Source organism: Capra hircus, chromosome 16 (assembly GCF_001704415.2).
Source record: "Capra hircus breed San Clemente chromosome 16, ASM170441v1, whole genome shotgun sequence".
Classification (NCBI taxonomy): domain Eukaryota; kingdom Metazoa; phylum Chordata; class Mammalia; order Artiodactyla; family Bovidae; genus Capra; species Capra hircus.
In genome coordinates this window covers 65,566,010-65,585,159 of record NC_030823.1, presented here as the reverse complement: position 1 = coordinate 65,585,159, position 19,150 = coordinate 65,566,010, and the positions used below count along the sequence as shown (strand labels likewise).

General features: G+C 39.0%; 1 protein-coding gene across 2 annotated transcripts in view; it reads right to left on the bottom strand.

Annotated features, from left to right (window-relative positions):
• Nucleotides 1-19,150, bottom strand: part of HMCN1 (hemicentin 1) — a 546,207-nt gene that overhangs the window by 275,107 nt on the left and 251,950 nt on the right. The window contains exons 12-15 of one of the 2 annotated variants that reach the window (XM_005690978.3): nt 15,711-15,852; nt 13,820-13,947; nt 11,233-11,346; nt 5,368-5,526 (exon numbers count right to left, since the gene is read on the bottom strand). In XM_005690978.3, coding sequence (XP_005691035.2) covers nt 5,368-5,526; nt 11,233-11,346; nt 13,820-13,947; nt 15,711-15,852 — 543 coding nt within the window. Of the gene's footprint in view, nt 1-5,367; nt 5,527-11,232; nt 11,347-13,819; nt 13,948-15,703; nt 15,853-19,150 lie in introns of those variants that run through there. The other variant, XM_018060727.1, reaches the window with a different exon arrangement.

The following is a 19,150-nucleotide window of genomic DNA, read 5'->3' as shown; positions in this document are numbered from 1 at the left end:
AGCTAGAACTCAAAAATAACATGAAACAGACTTTTGTTTACGTGAAGTAACAGACCCACAAGAACAATCTGAAAGTCCAACTAGTTACATGATATGGATAAAAGCAAGTTTTTCTTCTTAAGTCATAATCTGCTTAAATTTATGCCCAATAGTTCTGGAACTCAAATGAATAATTTTATGCACTACTAAAAGTAGCACTTAAATTATCTCAAGCCCTCTTTTCAAAAATCAAGTTCAAACACTATCATATTAAAAGCACAATGCTTAATCTTAAATGCTATACCACTATTTTTAATGCTTTTTTTGTATTATTTTTCAAGACTTGGAGAATCAAAATGACCACTCAGGTTGTAAAGTAAATATTCACCTATTTGATTCATGTCCTATTAAGCAGCTTTGAAGGAAAAGCAGTAACTGCTCACATACTGAACGTATTGGTTTGGCCAAGAAGTTTAAATCCAAACGAACTTCTTGGCCAACCCAATGCATGGACTACAATACTTCATTTCATCTTTACAGCCAACCTATCAAGTTGTTCGTTGGTAGGCTGGTTAGTTGCTCAGTCATGTCTGACTCCTTTTGCAACCCCATGGACTATAGCCCAGCAGGCTCCTCTGTTCATGAGATTTCCCAGGCACAAAAACTAGAGTGGGTTGCCATTTCCATCTCCAGGGGATCTTCCTGACCCAGGGACTGAACACACATCTCCTGCTTCTCAGGTAAATTCTTTACCATGGACTCATGTGGGGAGTCCAACTAGTAAAAGCTAGGCAGAAAACCCAGACATTTTTTACAGCCCATTCTCTTAACCACTAAATAAATTCTGGGTAAAACATGGCTTTTTTTTTAGGGGGGCGGTCTGCTTTTAAACCTACTTGTAGTAATCAGAACCATCACCACAACTGTGACATGCATAGTGTGTGGCAGTTACATCACCTATTTGCTAGGATATGCAACAATATTTTTAGGTGGCCAGAAAAGGTCTAATCAAACTCTGTGATCTATTAATACAATGATCAGAATACTAATGGTGAATAGGGAAATAGTTAAGGCATGCCAAAATCATGAATGGTGATGTAATATTAAGTTATTTGGCAACTGCTAACAATGATCAAGGTTACAGTAAGCAAACAATAGAGTTTATGTAAGTAGCTTCATCAGGAAAATTACTGGAATAAAATTAAGGAAGCCATTGTTTTAGAAAAGGTCATTGAGAGTGAAGATTTTGAATATGAGTGAAGAGAAAAAAAAATCCAGATCAAGGAACAAGGGATAAATATGTAACTATATATAACTTTTTTTCTTACATCCTTTCATTTTAAGGCCATTTCAAATTTCTACCTCTCTGCTCCAAATTAGTAGTCATGTTCCTCTGAGGCCCATGTCAACCAGCTACTAACTTCGAGACCCTCAGCCCTCCAGCAATTCCTCTTTTTCATCAAATTTCATGCCCAGACCACAGTTTCCTAAACTCAAAACAGTTTTTTAATTTCACTATAACGATTTGCTAAACCAGTCAATCTTAAGGGAAATCAACCCTGAATATTCACTGGAATGACTGATGCTGAAGTGAATCTCCTGTATTTTCGTCATTGATGAGAACAGACGATTCATTGGAAGAGACCCTGATGCTGGGAAAGATTGAGGACAGAAGGAGAAGAGGGCTTCAGAGGATGAGATGGCTGGATGACATTACCGATGCAATGGACATGAACTTGGGCAAACTTTGGAAGACAGTGAGGGACAGCCATCTTTTTTTCCTTTAGAAAACTAAGGAATGGCATCTGGTCCCATCATTTCATGGCAAATAGAAGGGGAAACAGTGGAAACAGTGGCAGACTTTATTTTTTTGGGCTGCAAAATCACTGCAGATGGTGACTGCAACCATAAAATTAAAAGACGCTTACTCTGTGGAAGAAAAGTTACGACCAACATAGCATATTAAAAAGCAGAGACATCACTTTGCCAACAAAGGTCTGTCTAGTCAAGGCTGTGGTTTTTCCAGTAGTCATGTATGGATGTGAGGGTTGGACTATAAAGAAAGCTGAGCACAGAAGAATTGATGCTTTTGACCTGTGGTGTTGGAAAAGACTCTTGAGAGGCCCTTGGACTGCAAGGAGATCCAACCAGTCCATCCTAAAAGAAATCAGTCCTGAATATTCACTGGAAGGATTTATGCTGAAGCTGAAATTCCAATACTTTGGCCACCTGATGTGAAGAACTGACTCATTTGAAAAGACCCCAATGCTGGGAAAGATTGAAGGCAGGAGGAGAAGGGGATGACAGAGAATGAGATGCTTGGATAGCATCACTGACTCAACGGACATGAGTTTGAGTAAACTCCACGAGTTGGTGATGGACAGGGAGGCCCGGCATGCTGCAATTTGTGGGGTCACAGAGAGTCGGACATTGACTGGGTGACTGAACAACAATTTGCCTGTGGTCTCGTAATATAACAAGATGAGAGGGCTGAGTCCTCTTAGGTCTATCATTTATTAGCAGTATGATGTTGGATAATTTACCTAACCTCTTTGAGCTCATCATAGAGATACTCATAGTGCAGACTTCATAGTTATTATGAAATGAAATAATGTATGTGAAATGCTTCACACAATGGTTGGTACTTATAAGTACCAATTAAAGACTTATTGAGGGAAGTCTTTCAGAATCTTACTGTTTGCTGGTAATGACCTTTAGTCCTTTGATCCATATATTACCACCTTATCAACTTTTCCCCATCTTCATTTCTTTCACAACCTTGGAGAGGAGAGGGAAGGAGGTGAGGATTAGTCTACAGACACAGAGGTAGGAGGCGAAGGGACTGACTGCCATAATGTCTCACTTTCGTCTCTGAGGTGGAAGGGAAAGCCGCAGCTGAGAGAAAAGGTGGTGGTGTCCATAGGGAATGGGAGAGAAAGCTACACACAGACACACAGGAGGACTGAGCTCTGAGTCAAGAGGTGAGGAAGGATTTTGTTAATTTATCACAGTCCGAGGTTTAGGTGATCCCTCCCATTGGTGTGTCAGCATCACGATTATAGAAAAGGATGTGAAGATGACTCCATGTTATAGCCTGTCTGAGGGGGTGTAAATACAAGAGGGCAAGTCACCTGAGGGCACTAATTCGAGATGTACTAATTCGAAGACAAAGAGGCAGACTGATGTCTTGGTTATAAAATATCAAACTTTTATTAGGATGTTTCCTAATCTACTCCAAGTCACTCCAGCACAGACAGCTCTAACTTTTATATGGCTTTTTGCTTATCAGAAGAGAAACTTGGAAAGTCCAGAAGCTAAAAAAACTATCAAGAAGGCACCAAGTAAGCATGTTAAGGTGTTTAGATTTTCTACAATCTTGGAAGATTGAGGGTGTCATTCCCATTTCTCTGGAGATTTTCTACAGTCTTGGAGGGGTTGAGGAGATCATTCCCTTGTCACCAAGCTATTTCACTCCTCTAGAGCTAGATGATTCTAAAAGAATGTTGGGTTAACAAAAAATATCCATGCAGGGAAGAAGGAGAAGCAAAACTAGAAAATGTTGAGAAGTGAAACTCTGTATCTTTCTTAAAAACAAGAATTCTGTATCTGATCACCCCCTTCATTTGGGCCTTACATCGGGTTGGCCAAAAAGTTCGTTTGAGTTTTTCTGAACACTGGTAGATGGGTTGGCCAACCCAGTATTTCTAAAAGCATTTCTTGTATCTCATACTCTGCTGACAGATTTAGAGACCTTCCACCCAGAGATTTCAATCTTATTTCCAAAGCACTTCTCTCAGTAACCACAGGGTTTAGTCATGGTTCAAACACATCTTGCTGTGCCCCAGATTCTACAGTGATCTTTGTGACCATATCCAGCTTTGTTGATTCTACCCAAAGGGCATAATCACCAAGAATGCAGAGTGTTCACCAGAAAGCCCAGGGGGCATGGGGATCATAAAAGATCCCAAGAGGAAAAACATTTAGTTTATACAAAACAAAATACTACGCTTAGAGGGACATGATTTTCATTTAAAGAACTAAGGCTGTAGAACTAAAATGTTCTGTGTTACTTTATTCAAAATAAAAAATGCACTTTCTGTATAGTTCTTAACCTTAAAAAAAAAAAAAACAGTTTTGGCTTGAAAATCATCATGCATAAATGAAAATGCAATTTAATGAAATGTCATATTTTATAAATTTAAGTGATGCAACCATATGACTTATCTGTTAAAATTAAGCTGTTGGGTTCTTTCTCATATGAAACAAGCTCTGCTTTATTTCATGTGTTAACCATAACTGTGTAATTTTATTTTTCAAGAAGCATGAGATGGAGAGACGAAGAAGGGAGGACCAAACTCCTTGAGTAATTCGACTGAAGTTGTCATGCACAGGCTGTATCATTCCCACTGTGATTGATGTTTATTTGTAGTTCATGCTTTGTTCTTATATACAAAGGAGTCACTGCTAGTGAATTTAAAAAAAAAAAAAAAAAAAGGAAGAGGACAATCTGCTACCTTTTCTGTCATCAGCATTTCCAAATTATGATTGAGGGCCAAAAGTCTAATTTTCGGCCTTCAGATGTTAATACTTAGGAATTTGCTGTCCAAATGGATGACTCTTGATAGGAAAATGTTTGGCAAACAGATGAGAGACACTGAAGCCTATAGTCTCTGAAATCAAACAACCTGGGTTCAAACAACCAGGCCGTCCCTCCATAGCTCTTGAGCTGGTCAATTTGCTTAGACTTTTTAAGTTTCCATTTCCTTACCTATGTAGTGGGGAAAATTATAGTATATTCCTCTTAAGACTGTTAGAAGGATTTAATGATATAATGCATAAACACACACACACACACATATATATATTCACTGTTCTTAGCATGCTACTGCTGCTGTTGCTAAGTCGCTTCAGTTGTGTCCGACCCTGTGCGACCCCATAGACGGCAGCCCACCAGGTGCCCCCGTCCCTGTGTGTATATGTGTGTATATATATATATATATATATATATATACACACACACACACACACATATGTATGCATTATATCATTAAACCCTACTAAGTTTTTTTCTATTTACCATGTTCTTAGCATAGTGCATGGTAAATAGAAAAAAACTTAGTAGGGTTTAATGATATAATGTATACATATATATATATACACACATATACACACACATATATATACACACTGTTCTTAGTACAGTGCTTGGTAAATAGAAAAAAAAACTTGGTAAATGTTTACTACATTATATTAATAATATGAAATGCTAACTCTAATTTTGCCATTCTGACAAATATTTCCACTAACTGTTTCAAAGCTGTGAGCATGACAAAATTCCAGGTCAATTTCAAAACAAACTTGTCTATCAGAGCCAGGATGCTTACTTACAGCCAACATCCAGAGTTATCCTGCCAGTTGCTCTTCCAGCATCATTGACAGCAACACACGTATAATCACCAGCATCCAAATCTTGAGTTTCTTGAATCTTCAAAAGTCCCAAGAGAGGGTCAATAATGAGGAATGTTGAGGGCTTCAGCTCAAGATCCCCTAAGTAAGAATGACAGGGAGAACAATACACAGTTAAGGGTTTCAATAGTTTGCTACTGATCTGACTGCAAAACTTCTGAAGAAAACTGATGGTAAAGTTTTTTAAATCCAAGTGTCTGGCACAATGCAGACACTTAAACAATGCTTATGCAATGAAAGAAAGAAATGTTTCTTGGTAATGAGCTGATTTAGGCCCATATAATTCCACAGGCTAACCTATAACCAAAAAATCAGGCTCTAAATGAATTATGTGCAAATATTTCCTACTGTATGTGTGCCTAAATGAGAACAAACTCTTTGAAGCTATGTTGGGAGATTAAGAAAGAGTGGAAGCTATCACTGCGGCTGTGAAAACGGAAAAGGAAGATGAAGATCGAAACAAAATTTCCACCATCTTTGCAACAGGATGAATTTCAATTACCCAGGAAATACTTTGGAGACTATGGGTGTTCTTAGTTTGGCTAAATGCCCAGGTTTCTGGTTTGCTTAATGTTCTCAGTCAGACTTTGTCCTGTGAGAGGTTTAAGCTGCCTGAGGGGATTCTAAGAATGGCTAAGGAACCACAGCTGGCTAGAGAGCATAGGAAGGAGCTTGTTGAAAGAAAAAGAATGGATGAAGAACTCTTGGAAATAGCCGGAGAGGACTGTTGTTATATTAATCTCCCAGGATACCTCTACTAAGTCTGTATTATACATCAAAGTTTTTTAAGTCAGAGTTATAGGGTTTGGGGAAGAAGCAGGTAGGGAATAAATGAGTGGAGGATGCAATCAGATAATGAGTTTGACCTCAGTGTGAGGGCAGAATAAGCCAAGAAAGATGACTTAGGTCTGGGTTGCCTATCCCTGTAACACCTCAGATCCTCTGAGAACCATTTCTATTTGAGGGCAGGCAATGCCTCAACAAATCTGTTAGCTGAGTTAGCCTATCCTTGGGCTTCCTTTCCTCCAGGGTTTTTCCTTACCTAAGAATGAAATTAACCAGGATGACAAGTATCATAAAAAAAAAAAAAATACTAGCATTGGAGACCCGGGTTCGATCCCTGGGTTGGGAAGATCTTCTGGAAAAGGGAACAGCAACCTACCCCAGTATTCTTGCCTGGAGAATTCTGGGGACAGAGGAGCCTGACAGGCTACAATCCATGGGATCTCAAAGAGCTGGGCACAACTAAGTGACAAACACTTACTTACTGATGTTTAAGTGACAGCTTAGTGTTGCCATCTCTTTTGCTTCTTTTTTGTAAAGGGCAATGTCAAACCTTTTGTGGGGATCCTAAAAAAATTCCAGGAGGTTTAAAGGCCATTGCTCTTAGGGTTTCACAGCATGCCAGATGTCAAGTCTGAAGAAGCACTCTCCAAATGCCATTTACTGGCTTAGCCATGTATCTTGGGATGAGGACTGCAGAAGTAACTCCCTTAGCTTCTTAAACTAATTTTTATTGGAGTACAACTGATTTACGATGTTGTGTTAGCTTTTGCTGTACAGCAAAGTGAATCAGTTACACATATACACATGACCACTCTTTGTCAAATTCTTTTCCCATATAAGTCACTACAGAGTCTTGAGAAAGGCTCCCTGAGCTATACAGTAGGTTATTAGTTATCTATTTTATTTATATATATATATATATATACTGATAATAGTACATGTATGTCAGTCCTAATCTCCCAATTTATGCCATCCCTCTGTTTCCCCCTTGGTAACCATAAGCTTGTATTCTACATCTGTGTCCCTTAGCTTTTAACAGGCTAAAACCCTAGAGCTAGTAATTCTCTAGAACACTATACAAAGCAACAACCAACAGACTTAGGGTGACAAACAAATTCTCATTTTGTTTTTATAATTTGAGGAGGAGATGAGGTCAAAGAAGCCATAAATTTCAAAACAAAAAAATTACATTAGCAACCGTGAGTGCCAAAAATAAAGTATTTTTCAGCATTCCAACATTTAAAACCTCAATCATCCTTTTAAGCTGGCTACTGCATAACCATGCGAGAATGAGAGAAGCAGCTATAAAGCCTTGTCTATGTGCCTCTGGGAAATTTTCATAAGTAAAAGCAGATGATGTTGACATAAACCTTCCTCCCACTAGGGGAGGATGCAATGTGACCAAGCTGTTCATCAAGCATTAAAATGTTTGGACTAAAACGCATTTAGAGTTTTGCATGTTATGTCTCCCTTAGTTTTTTCTGTATATGTCACAGGACATAACAGGATGAAATAAAGACCTTTTTGCTAGCATTTTTTTTTAAGTAAAAGTATTTAAAAAATAGCAGTAATGAAACAAAATATAAATTGGAAAACAGCAGTTATATCAAGTTTACATACTGATCATATTTTGATAATCTCTCTTGATTTCTACTGAACAATTAGCAATCAAAGTATTGCTATAAAGCCATAAAGAAATACAGAACTTTGAGATGAAGATGATTGGGGGAGTAAATCTTTAATTTTAATACTAGATAAGATTAGAAGAATATTTACATACATTATATTATATAAATTTTGCTGACATTCTAGGATTTAAAACAATCATTATCCACTAAGGAGGATACTTTCTGCTTTAGTTTAAATTAGATTTTGGCATCTATGGACATAAAGACTAATAGATAATTTATCCATGACATAAGATCCTTTAAACTGTTGAAAGTTCTTTATTGGTTCTCAAAAATGTTTGTCTCAAGACGCTTTTTACACTCTTAAAAATTATCAGGGACTTTAATGAGTTTTTGTTTATGTAGATTATATTTATTTGTACTAAGGAACTGGCAACCCACTCCAATATTCTTGCCTAGAGAAACCCGTGGACAGAGGAGCCTGGTGGGCTGCTGTCCATGGGGTCACACAGAGTCGGACACGACTGAAGCGACTTAGCATGCATGCATGCAGTGGAGAAGGAAATGGCAACCCACTCCAGTATTCTTGCCTGGAGAATCCCAGGGACAGAGGAGTATGGTGGGCTGCAGTCTATGGGGTCGCACAGAGTTGGACACAACTGAAGCGACTTAGCAGCAGCAGAAGCAGCATTTTAGAAAAGAAAGTGAAAAGTTTAAAAGCATATGCACTTATTTTCTAGTAACTCAGGACACTGTAACATAAATCTATCTTATAAAAAACAATATTTCCCCGAACTAGAGAAATTTTGTGAGAAAAGTTGCATTGTTTCACATTTTTGCAAATCTCTAGACTGTCTAGCTTCTTAAAAAAAGACTGTTAAGTGTTCTTTTTTGCTTCTGCATTCACTCCACTGGATATCATATGTTACACAGTTCCTAAAACTTCATGAATCACTCATAAGACAATGCATGTGAAAAAGTCAAATAACAATTTAGTATAATCAGGAAAATAATTTTGATCTCATGGACCTGAAAAGAGTTGGTGGGAACCTCCAGGGATTCCCAACTATACTTTAATAAACACCAATCTAAAGAAACCCAATTTCTTTACTATTTTGCCACAAATACTCTTCATACAATATTTTAATAGTATTCTTGATTCTTTCTTTGAACCCACCTTATGTTGCTCGTTTCTAATATCTAAAATTTTGGTGGGCATTTGTATGTGTGAGATTCCTTTTCTCGAATGGTCTGAATGAAATACCACTTATTAAAGAATGGTGGCTGCCAAAGGCTGCGGGGCAGGGGAAATGGGAAGTCATTGTTCAACAGGCTTAAAGTTTCAGTCCCACAAGATGAATGAGTTCTAGAGATTTGCTGTACAACAGTGCATAGAGTTAATAATGCTGTACCGTCTGTTTAAATCAGAACTGCCTGGGGGAAAAAAAAAAAAAAAGGCATGACCAAAAGGTTATTCTTATGGTTAGGGAAAGAACTAATCACCTGTAGTTTCCCCAATGAGGGATTTTCCTAACTTTGCTGGTGTCTCATCCCAGCAGAGGTGGACAAGGAAAGTCCAGCTGCCCCCCACCCCTTTCTTTTTTCAAGCCAGTTTACAAGTAAAATAGTTTGTCTTCTGGCTTTCTCTTTATGATCCAGACTCTGCCTAAGGAATAAACTGCCTGCCTGTGGCTGGGAGAGCCAGTGATCCTGGGGCTCAGGGCAGTTGTGTGTGTTGCTGCTGAACAAAACGCAGGTCCTCCATAATCATCTGTCAGTGCTTAATGCCCACATGCTAACTCTGCTGGTGCATAATTTGAACAGAGAAATGAGATAGGATGTACTTGGCCCATTGAACTCCAATGTCTCTAGTCGAGAAGAGAAACAAATGCATAGTTAATTCTAGAATCTTCCATGTGGTGGCTGCCTGGTTCCCTAACTCCTCATTTAGATCCCAAGGTATCTGTGGGACCAAAACTGACATACAAAGTTATTCAGGAGAGTAGCCCCAATTTGAGAGCATAAAACACTCTTTCTGTGACTCAGCTCTACACAGGCAGAGAAATCAGCAGGTTCTATTAGTTTTTAAAACATTTTTATTTTTAATATAAACTACTGGTGAAAATTAAAAAAGAGAACTACCTCTACAACACATTTTTTCTGGATTTCTTTAAGATGCGAGTTTGAAACTATTATGTATTTCATTTGAAAGTTAAAGATTTAAGCATGTCAAATAAGGGAAGTTCATTTTTGTTGACTGAAATAGAACTGAAACCTAATTAAGAAGCAAATCCACAAATGCTTTCTTATCAGAGAAAACACAAAGACTTAAAAATCATTTAACAAGGAAAACTATGAAAAATGACATTATCTCCTTGTTTCCCTCCCTGTTTCTGATTTATGTTATTGAAAGTATTTGCTTTCTGCATAAAGCTTCATGTTCTTCTTCACCTCATGTTCCCCAAGAGTTTGAACCCGAGGTGAATTCACAATTTTGTGATTATGACATCAACCTGTTGCTATGGGAATGTCTGTGATTTAACAAACAGAATCATAACAATAGTGCTTTGTACTATTTAGCATTTTTCATCTGAAGATTAAAGAGTATTTTGCAAACAGCATCTCAATAATCCTAGCAACCTCCCCTCTCAGGGTGTTTGTAGGGATTTTTCTTTCTCATAGACTGGAAAAACTGAGAGAAACAGGAGCGGGACATTCTGCAGAGATAGCCACTGTCAGCATCTGAGCCTGGACCAGGGCCCAAGGGCATTTTCACCAAGGACAAGCAGCACATTATTATTATTTTATTACAGAATCACAGAGGCAGAACCTTTATGTCACAAATAGGGGCAGATAATTTCTATACTTGACATAAACATCTACCACGCATGATAAAGCTGACCACAAAATACATTTGTCTTTAAATCACAAATGTTATTCAATTGTAAGCTTTAACACGGGTTTTTATTTGACCACTTTATAGAAAAGTATCCTGCAGAATCTAGGAAACTTCCTAATTGTGAGAGCCTAAGCAAAGTGAACTGAAATCAGAGAAGCTATTTTAAACATGAACTGAGTATTCCTGGACAGTTTTCTACAGGAAACAATCCTAAACTAACAAAGAGAATGTTCAGCTGGATTAGCAGAGGAGAAGTTTTCCTGCTTTGATTTTAACGGTTCTATAATCCACACCAGATGTCAAATGCTGAAATTCAGAGTGCAGCATGTTGAACTGCCGTCTCTAGTGAGACCATAAACACATTTTATGGGGCTGCTAAGTCACACACCAAAACAAATTTTTAACAAATTATTTTTATCTAAAAGAGAAAGCAATACTAAGTGAATCAGACATGAACATACTTAAGAAATATACCTTTGAACCATTTAACTTGAGGTGGAGGAACACCAGAGGTTTTACATTCCATAACTGTTGTATCCCCCAGGGCAACCAAGAGCTCACTCTGAACTACAATCAACTTCGGGGCTTCTGAAAACAACAAACAAGCAAACAGTTAAAGCCTAGCACAATGCCACGTGCAACTTGTTTATGTTTACTAAATGAAGCAATTTAAAAAATGATCATTATTTATGTGCTTGTGGCCATCTCAATATTTATAATAAATAGAAATAAACTCTTCTAATGTATATGCACAATGATGTATGTGATAAAAGATCATCTATAAAAACCAAGAATATCAGGCGAAAATAATTCTGCTAAAACAGAGTCTAAAAATTTAGGATATTAATTGATGCACATTTTCTCTGAGATATACATTTTGAAATGTGCACAACTGATGCAGATTTCCATTAATTGATGCACATTTTCTATGTGACTTTAAGGATATTCATGTCTATGTACAGAGACAGTTGTTCTTTAAGGTTAAATTTTTGGGGGGTTCCTCTTTATAGCTCAGATGGTAAAGAATCTGCCTACAATGGGGGAGACCTAGGTTCAATCCCTGGGTTGGGAAGGTCCCCTGGAAAAGAAAATGGCAACCCACTCCAATACTCTTGCCTAGAGAATTCCATGGACAGAAGAGCTTGGGGAGCTACAGCCTCTGGGATTGAAGAAAGTAGGACATGACTGAGCAACTAACGCTTACTTAAGGCTAAACTTTGCACCTATAAGAAGCAGTCTCCCACTTTTGACTCTATTTTCCCCTTTGATGTTAAATACAGACATTATTTAAGTTTCTTTCCTTAGCTCTGTTTGATTCACCCTTTTGCCTAATACTTCAGTTTATGCACCCATTTTTTTAAATGAACTGAACATTTTAGGTCTTTCCAACTTCAACTGAGGTAGTTTTAAACAAAGCCAAGAGTTAACTTCGCAAAGATCATGTTTCTACCTGGCTAGAAAACTTCCGTGATTGCATTTCATAATTTCCTAGTCTGGCTTTCGAAACTCATATTGGTGCATGGCTTTTTCTTGAATTTCACCCCCTTTACACTTCCTGACTTGCCACAAGTATGGAGCTACACTTGTTTCAAAACAGGCCCTATTCTCTCCATCTTCCTACTTTTGCTAAAGTTGTTTCCTCGGCCTGACACCCGTTGTCACAACTCTTTAAATCCCACTCATTATTCCAGACTGAGCTTAAGTCCTGTCTCCTTTGAGAAATGCTTGCAAATTCCCCATCTAGAATTATTAATCTTCCCTCTGCCAGCCTCCCGCGTTAATGCTTATGTGTCTTCCTTATTATATTTCTTTATGTATATCTACTTTCATTATTCACACTCTTGAAAAATAAGGGCCTCATAATGTCCTTTTTTTTTAAATTTTACACTCCAGAATCTCTAGCATAGCATTTTACATACTTTGAGTGATTAATAAGTTAAATAAATGGGTGGAACATTTTGGTTTCTTTGTGAATTAACCAAAATTCATTTCTATAACACATATCCCATTCCCAACTGTCTCGTCTCTCTCCACATGGGTGTTCTGTGATTGATTTTCAGTCATCTCTAAATCTAAGCCCATTTTCCCTTCAAAAACTTACTCACCACTTGCCTTTCTAATGTCTACAAATGAAACCAATCTTCCCAGGCTTTTAGGTTGAGTATTGGTGACACTTTTGTTGACTCCCTCATCTATACATACCCTCTATAATTCTCAGCCTTTATTATGACTCTTTTATACTCCTTCCTCTCCACAAACCTTACTATGAATTATGGTAAATAAAAATGAGAGAAAGAGTGAATTGCTAGTCACTAATTATTTACATTTTACAAACTGAGATTGAGTATGTAATGCCCATGTCCTTTGTCTAAGAAACGTCAAATTAACAGAAATATTCTATTATATATTATTAGAATATATGATTATGTATTATAATAGATTAGATTACATTATACATGTTAGAATATGTGATATTATAGAAAAGTTGTCATGATATTATTTATTATTATAAGAAAAATAAAATATTTATCTTCAATAAATATTTGAGTTTGGAGGGGAAAAACTGAAGATGAAAAGCAAAAATAATATCTAGATAGTGACAGAAGTGTTATAAATATTTAATTATAATATAAATGTTATAAACAATTTCATATATATGCATTTATGTATGAATAAATAAATTCAAACATATATGGACATAAGTGGAAAATGTAAAACAAAAGTTGAGGTAAGCTAAGAAAAATACAGAATTTGTTGATTTGTAAGTAAAATATTACAAAGAACAGATCAACCATGGAAGGACAGAGCTCTATGGACAATCAGAAACACTTCCATAATCTGGAATCTTCCTTGATTTCTGTTGAATAATGAACCTATTCATTTCCTGAACTTTTAACTTAAATTAGTTAAAATATTTGCTTTAATCAGTGTGTGAGACAAATAAAAAATTATACAACTGGATATGACTCATTCCAATATTAATTTTTTTAAAAAGCACTTTTACATTGCTTGATATGATATTCACCCTATTTGAACTGGCTTTTAAACTGGTTATACTTGCCAATGTATCTGAGGGTAGAAGTCTGTTTATCCATTCCAGCTGAATTACTTGCCAGGCAACCATAGATCCCTGCATCTTTGGGAACTGCATTTTTGATAAACAAGTTACCTTCTGAGGTCATCTTATACCTATAGACAAAAAGAAAATGAAATTGAAAATAGTAATAGGATCAGGGAACTATAGCAACTTCCTTCAAATATCTTCAAATACTTTAGAGTTATGCTTTTGGTGCTGGTTGCAAAAATGATTAATAGCATCACTATGTAAGAAGAAACACTGTAATAATAACAATATGTGTGTGTGTGTTAAGTCGCTTCAGTCATGTCCGACTCTTTGAGACCCTGTGGACTGTAGCCTGGCCAGGCTCCTCTCTCCATGGGATTCTCCACGCAAGAATACAGGAGTGGTTGCCATTTCCTTCTCCAGAATAATAACAATAGGTTCCACATATCTAATACTTGCCATGTGCCAAGGCTGATCTAGCAGCTTTACATTTATTCATGTTTTAAATGTTCCTAACAATCCAATGTGGAGAAGGCAATGGCAACCCACTCCAGTACTCTTGCCTGGACAATCCCATGGATGGAGGAGCCCGGAAGGCTGCAGTCCACGGGGTCAGTGAGGGTCGGACAGAACTGAGTGACTTCACTTTCACTTTTCACTTTCAAGCATTGGAGAAGGAAATGGCAACCCACTCCAGTGTTCTTGCCTGGAGAATCCCAGGGACAGGGGAGCCTGGTGGGCTGCCATCTATGGGGTCACACAGAGTCAGACACGACTGAAGTGACTTAGCAGCAGCAGCAACAATAATCCAATGAGTTAGATACTACTATTCTGTCTGTTATACAGATGAGCAAAGAGGTTATACAACTTGCCCCAAGTCAGCGTCAGTAAAGGGAAGAAGCGAAGTTTGCACCCAGGCAATCTTGCTCTGTGTGAACTTCTAAGCTAAACAGTTCCTCAAAATGAAAACCTGAGAGATGCAATGCCTCACATCTCAAGTGAGTCCCTGAAGAGACCGGGAATAGAATTTGGCTCACAGCTAAGATCGTCTCCTCATGACAAACCCAGAGTAATGGGAGCCTGATGGCTGGAAACGTCACTGTTTATGTCCCAAGTGTTCGGTACTTTCTTTGAGCATGAGAGGATTCATTTTCTTTTAAAAGCATCCAGCAGAATAGAATACTACAATGAGAAATGTAGTATGAGAGGCAATGGTGAACATGAGTTATGCAGAAAGTCTGCACACACTTTAATTAGGGCTACTGTTCCATCCTTCGCTTGTGCCTCTCTCTTCTGTCAAATCCCAGGACCAAGCCTTTAGTGGATGGGTTAAATGCCCATCAATTTACCCACAGAAAGTTCATTATCCCCATTTCAATTGTTCATGGGCTTCCCAGGTGGTGTTAGTGGTAAAGAATGTGCCTGCCAATACAGGAGACATAAGAGATGCCAGTTCAATTCCTGAGTCAGGAAGAATCCCTGGAGGAAGGGCATGGCAAACCACTCCAGTATTCCTGGCTAAATAATCCCATGGGTAGAGGATCCTGGCGGGCAACAATCCATAGGGTCACAGAGAGTCAGACACAACTGAAGTGACTTAGCACACAGTTATTCATGGTAAATCAACTGTTACAGTGTTCTATTTACAAAGCAAAGTGAGGAAACACTCAGTTCTAGCTGTTGAATTCAATACTCAAGAACCTCAAACTCTAGACATCCATCATTTATTACTTTACGGACATTTCCTGGCCTATTGAGAAAATCTAGAGCTGCGGATTTGGGTCAAACTTCCCTTAATCCCAGAGATTTAGTCAGATTAGTTCTGACCAGAAATTTCATCAACTCCTCTTACTCAGTAAAAACAAAGAACATGATACAAACCCAGTACCTGTGTGAACCCATGATAAACATATCATTCATGGTCCAGGAGATCTTTGGTTTGGGATAACCTGTTACAGAACACATGATGGAGACCTCTGATCCACCTGTGAAGGACTGATTCTTGGGCATCACAGTGACTTTGGGTGGTTCTGCAGATTAAAAGAAAACACACAGAATGAAATGCCAGTGATGTCAGCAGCTTCCTCTATTAGCAGATTTGCAGACTTATCACCACCACACCTTTACTTTATAAACATTTATTTATTTTGCACTTCCAGGAGTTTGTTTATGAACAATAACAAAAAAGCTGCAGTTACTCAGCAGACATGCTCCCCAAGGCGGGCAAGGAATGCAGACCCTGTTTTCCAGCTTTCGGCAGCCCAAGTTGTATGAGACCAGTGTCTGCTCTCCTCGCTTCTCCAGAGCCCCTCCTCTCCATGAAAGACTGATGCAGGCTGGGGCTGGGACCCCAAAGCTTGACTCTGTACCCCACAGGCCTGGGGAGGACCGCAGAGGGCTCTGGTCATTCGGCCCAAGGTTGTGTAGCTCAGCCAAGCCCTGTTAGCCCACTGGAGCAGCAGGCCTGCTCCTACTCCAAGACTGTGAAGCATGAGGGTGGGCAAGGCCTTGCCTTCAGAGTTTGGCAAGGGCCTGGCACACTCTCCTTTGAGGGCACATCAGGAGTCTGGATCTGATGTCAATGACAGGAAGAGGCCTCCACTTTCCTGCCCCCTGAATGCAAGGAGGAGAGTAGCAGGATTATGACAGTGATATGAGGTCCTGGGGCAGGGATTCCTCCACCCATTCTCTAGCCAGGTGGTCCTCATGGCCTGGTAGCAGGTGTCCATGACCTTGGTGACATCAGCCACAGGGAGGCTGCTGGTAGGGGTGGCGTTCAGCACCTCCAGCTTAATGGTTCCCAAGGCCAAGACTTTCCTCTTGTGGTGCAGGAGAAGGTGGAGCTCAACATGGAGGGAAGGGGCAAACGGACTTAGACCACCAGGGAGAAGCCTCCTTCTTCGAAAGGTAGCAGGTCCCTATTGCCACTCCGAGTGCACATGGTCCAGCACCACACTTTGAGGTTCTCCCTGACCACGCACTAGACCATGTGGGCCATCAGGTCCTGGAGCACTGCCGGACGATGATGGAAGAAATGTTCACGTATTGAGGGATGGCAGTCATTATGGCTTATACACGATCTGGCTTGAACTTTATGCTAGTGAGAACAGCCTGTCGATGGATTATCAAACATGCATTGTACATCTGCTTTAACCATTAAATAATGTGTTGAAAAAATCAAAATGGAGTAACTGCGGTTCAAGCATTCAAAATGGAGACAGGTGGCCGCTGTCGATGTGGTTTCAGACAAGCTCCTGCATCACCAAGAACCTGAATCTTCTGAACTGCATCAGACTCAAGGACACCAACAGCTGTTCTCAAAACATCTACTAGCGGTTCCCAGCTGCAACCTTATGGTCTCAAGGACTCCCTTTGTAACTATGCAACCAACTCGCTCCCCAAACAACCCTTGCTTAATAAGCATCCCTACTTCTTGCCAGTTCCAATCCTAATCCTGACAAACAACTGATGCAATACTGTGGTTTTTGCCTATATAAGCCTCCCTCATTTTGTAGTCAGGCAGAACACAATTCAAGTGTTTCCTGAATCTGTGTCTCCAAGGCCACTGTCCTCAGTTTGACTTGAATAAAACTCTTCTTTTCCTATTATAGACTGTTTACTGATTATCTGCATCAGCAATGAAGATGCCCCAGGCCCATGAGCCCTGTGAAGAGCAGCTCCTGCTTGGCAACACTTGGGAAGGTCCTCCTTGAGACCCACAATGCCCAGGATGCTCTAGTGGTTAGAAACAATGACACAGAAGTGGTCCACCTCCAGCTTCTGGTGGCCCTTTATCTCAAAGTGAATGGGAATATAGACTTGAATATATATACATGAAGGCCTGGATGAACCACCTGACGATACTCACATTCTCTACTACCTGACCATGTTGACCTAGCAGGCAGGCAGGTGAGCATAGCCACAGTGATGATCATGAAGCAGAGCAGGCAGTATAAAGGTGATCCTGGCTTAGAACTTGGCCCATGCAGCTCGGCTGCACAAGCAGCAACAGCAGCAGCAGCGTGCAGTCAGCCACAGCAAGAGCTCCAAGGCCAAGGTGGAACTGGGACCACACACGTGTGCTGGTGCCCTTGAAGCCTCGATGACACTGGCCTTAGGCTTCCCCCCTGGGCTCTGGCTGGGAAGGCGCTCTTAGGGTACTCTCCATCAGGGATCTGGCCCCATCAGTGTAGGAGAGACACGAAAAGCAATGAAAGCATGATAGGTAAATTGCTTTTGAGAGTAAAATGAATCTGATCCAAATGTTTCAGTGTCTCCACTGGTTACCACGGGGACCCTTGCTACTCTGCTCAAACTACCTGACCACTGGCTTCCACCTGTTTGTCTGGAACGTCAATATAAACCTGTTTTCAGGTAAGGTCTCCAGACAGAGCCTTTTGCCTCTTTCTATATAGTGAACACAGGTTGAGAACCAAACTTGTTGTCACAGCAGCCTGCTTTGTTTGAATTGTTCTTTCCCTTTTTAATAAAATTTTTATAAATATTGCTGAGGTTGAGGCCATGTCTTTCATATTATTCCATATTCCAGTATACTCTATAATATTTAACATCCCTTTCACATTGTCCAGTGACTTGTAAATAACAGAGACTTAAAACCATTGAGGGAACACAGGTCATTCCTAAACTCTAACTTGGTTCTGAGAATTGTTATGCCTGCCAACCTCTCAAGATCCAGCTATATTGATCATCTGCCTCATGCCCATGGATTCACAACAGCTCAACTTAACAGAAAATATCCAGTATTCAAAGTGCATATTACATTTTACTTCTGTGGCAGAAAAAAAACCACCTTCAAAAATGAAAAGTTAAATCAGAAATTTATTATCTAAAAGGATACAAGAATTCTCTGGGATAACTGGGATGCTGATAAGGCTGGTCTAATCAATTACACGTTTTACATCTATACTACTTTAGAGTAAGAATTAATCATCAACAAAGGTATCATCAAAGAAATATTTAATGATTGCCTTTCTCTTTAAAGCCCACTTATTTTTTTTTACATTTTATTGAAGTATAATGGACTTAAAATATTAATTCCAGGTGGTGTATAACATGATTATTTTTATAGTTAAGCACCACACAAATTTGTTATATTACTAACTAAATTCCCTTTGCTGTACATTATATCCCTGTGACTTATTTATTTTATAACTGGTAGTTTAAATAATTTACTGTGTATAAACATGCCCCACTCAATAAGATAAAAATAAATTCATTTGCATGATGTCTGAAATAGATGTCATGAGTATTAACAAAAATAAGTTGATTCAATAATATGCTTTTTGCACAATTATTATGTTCCAGGCT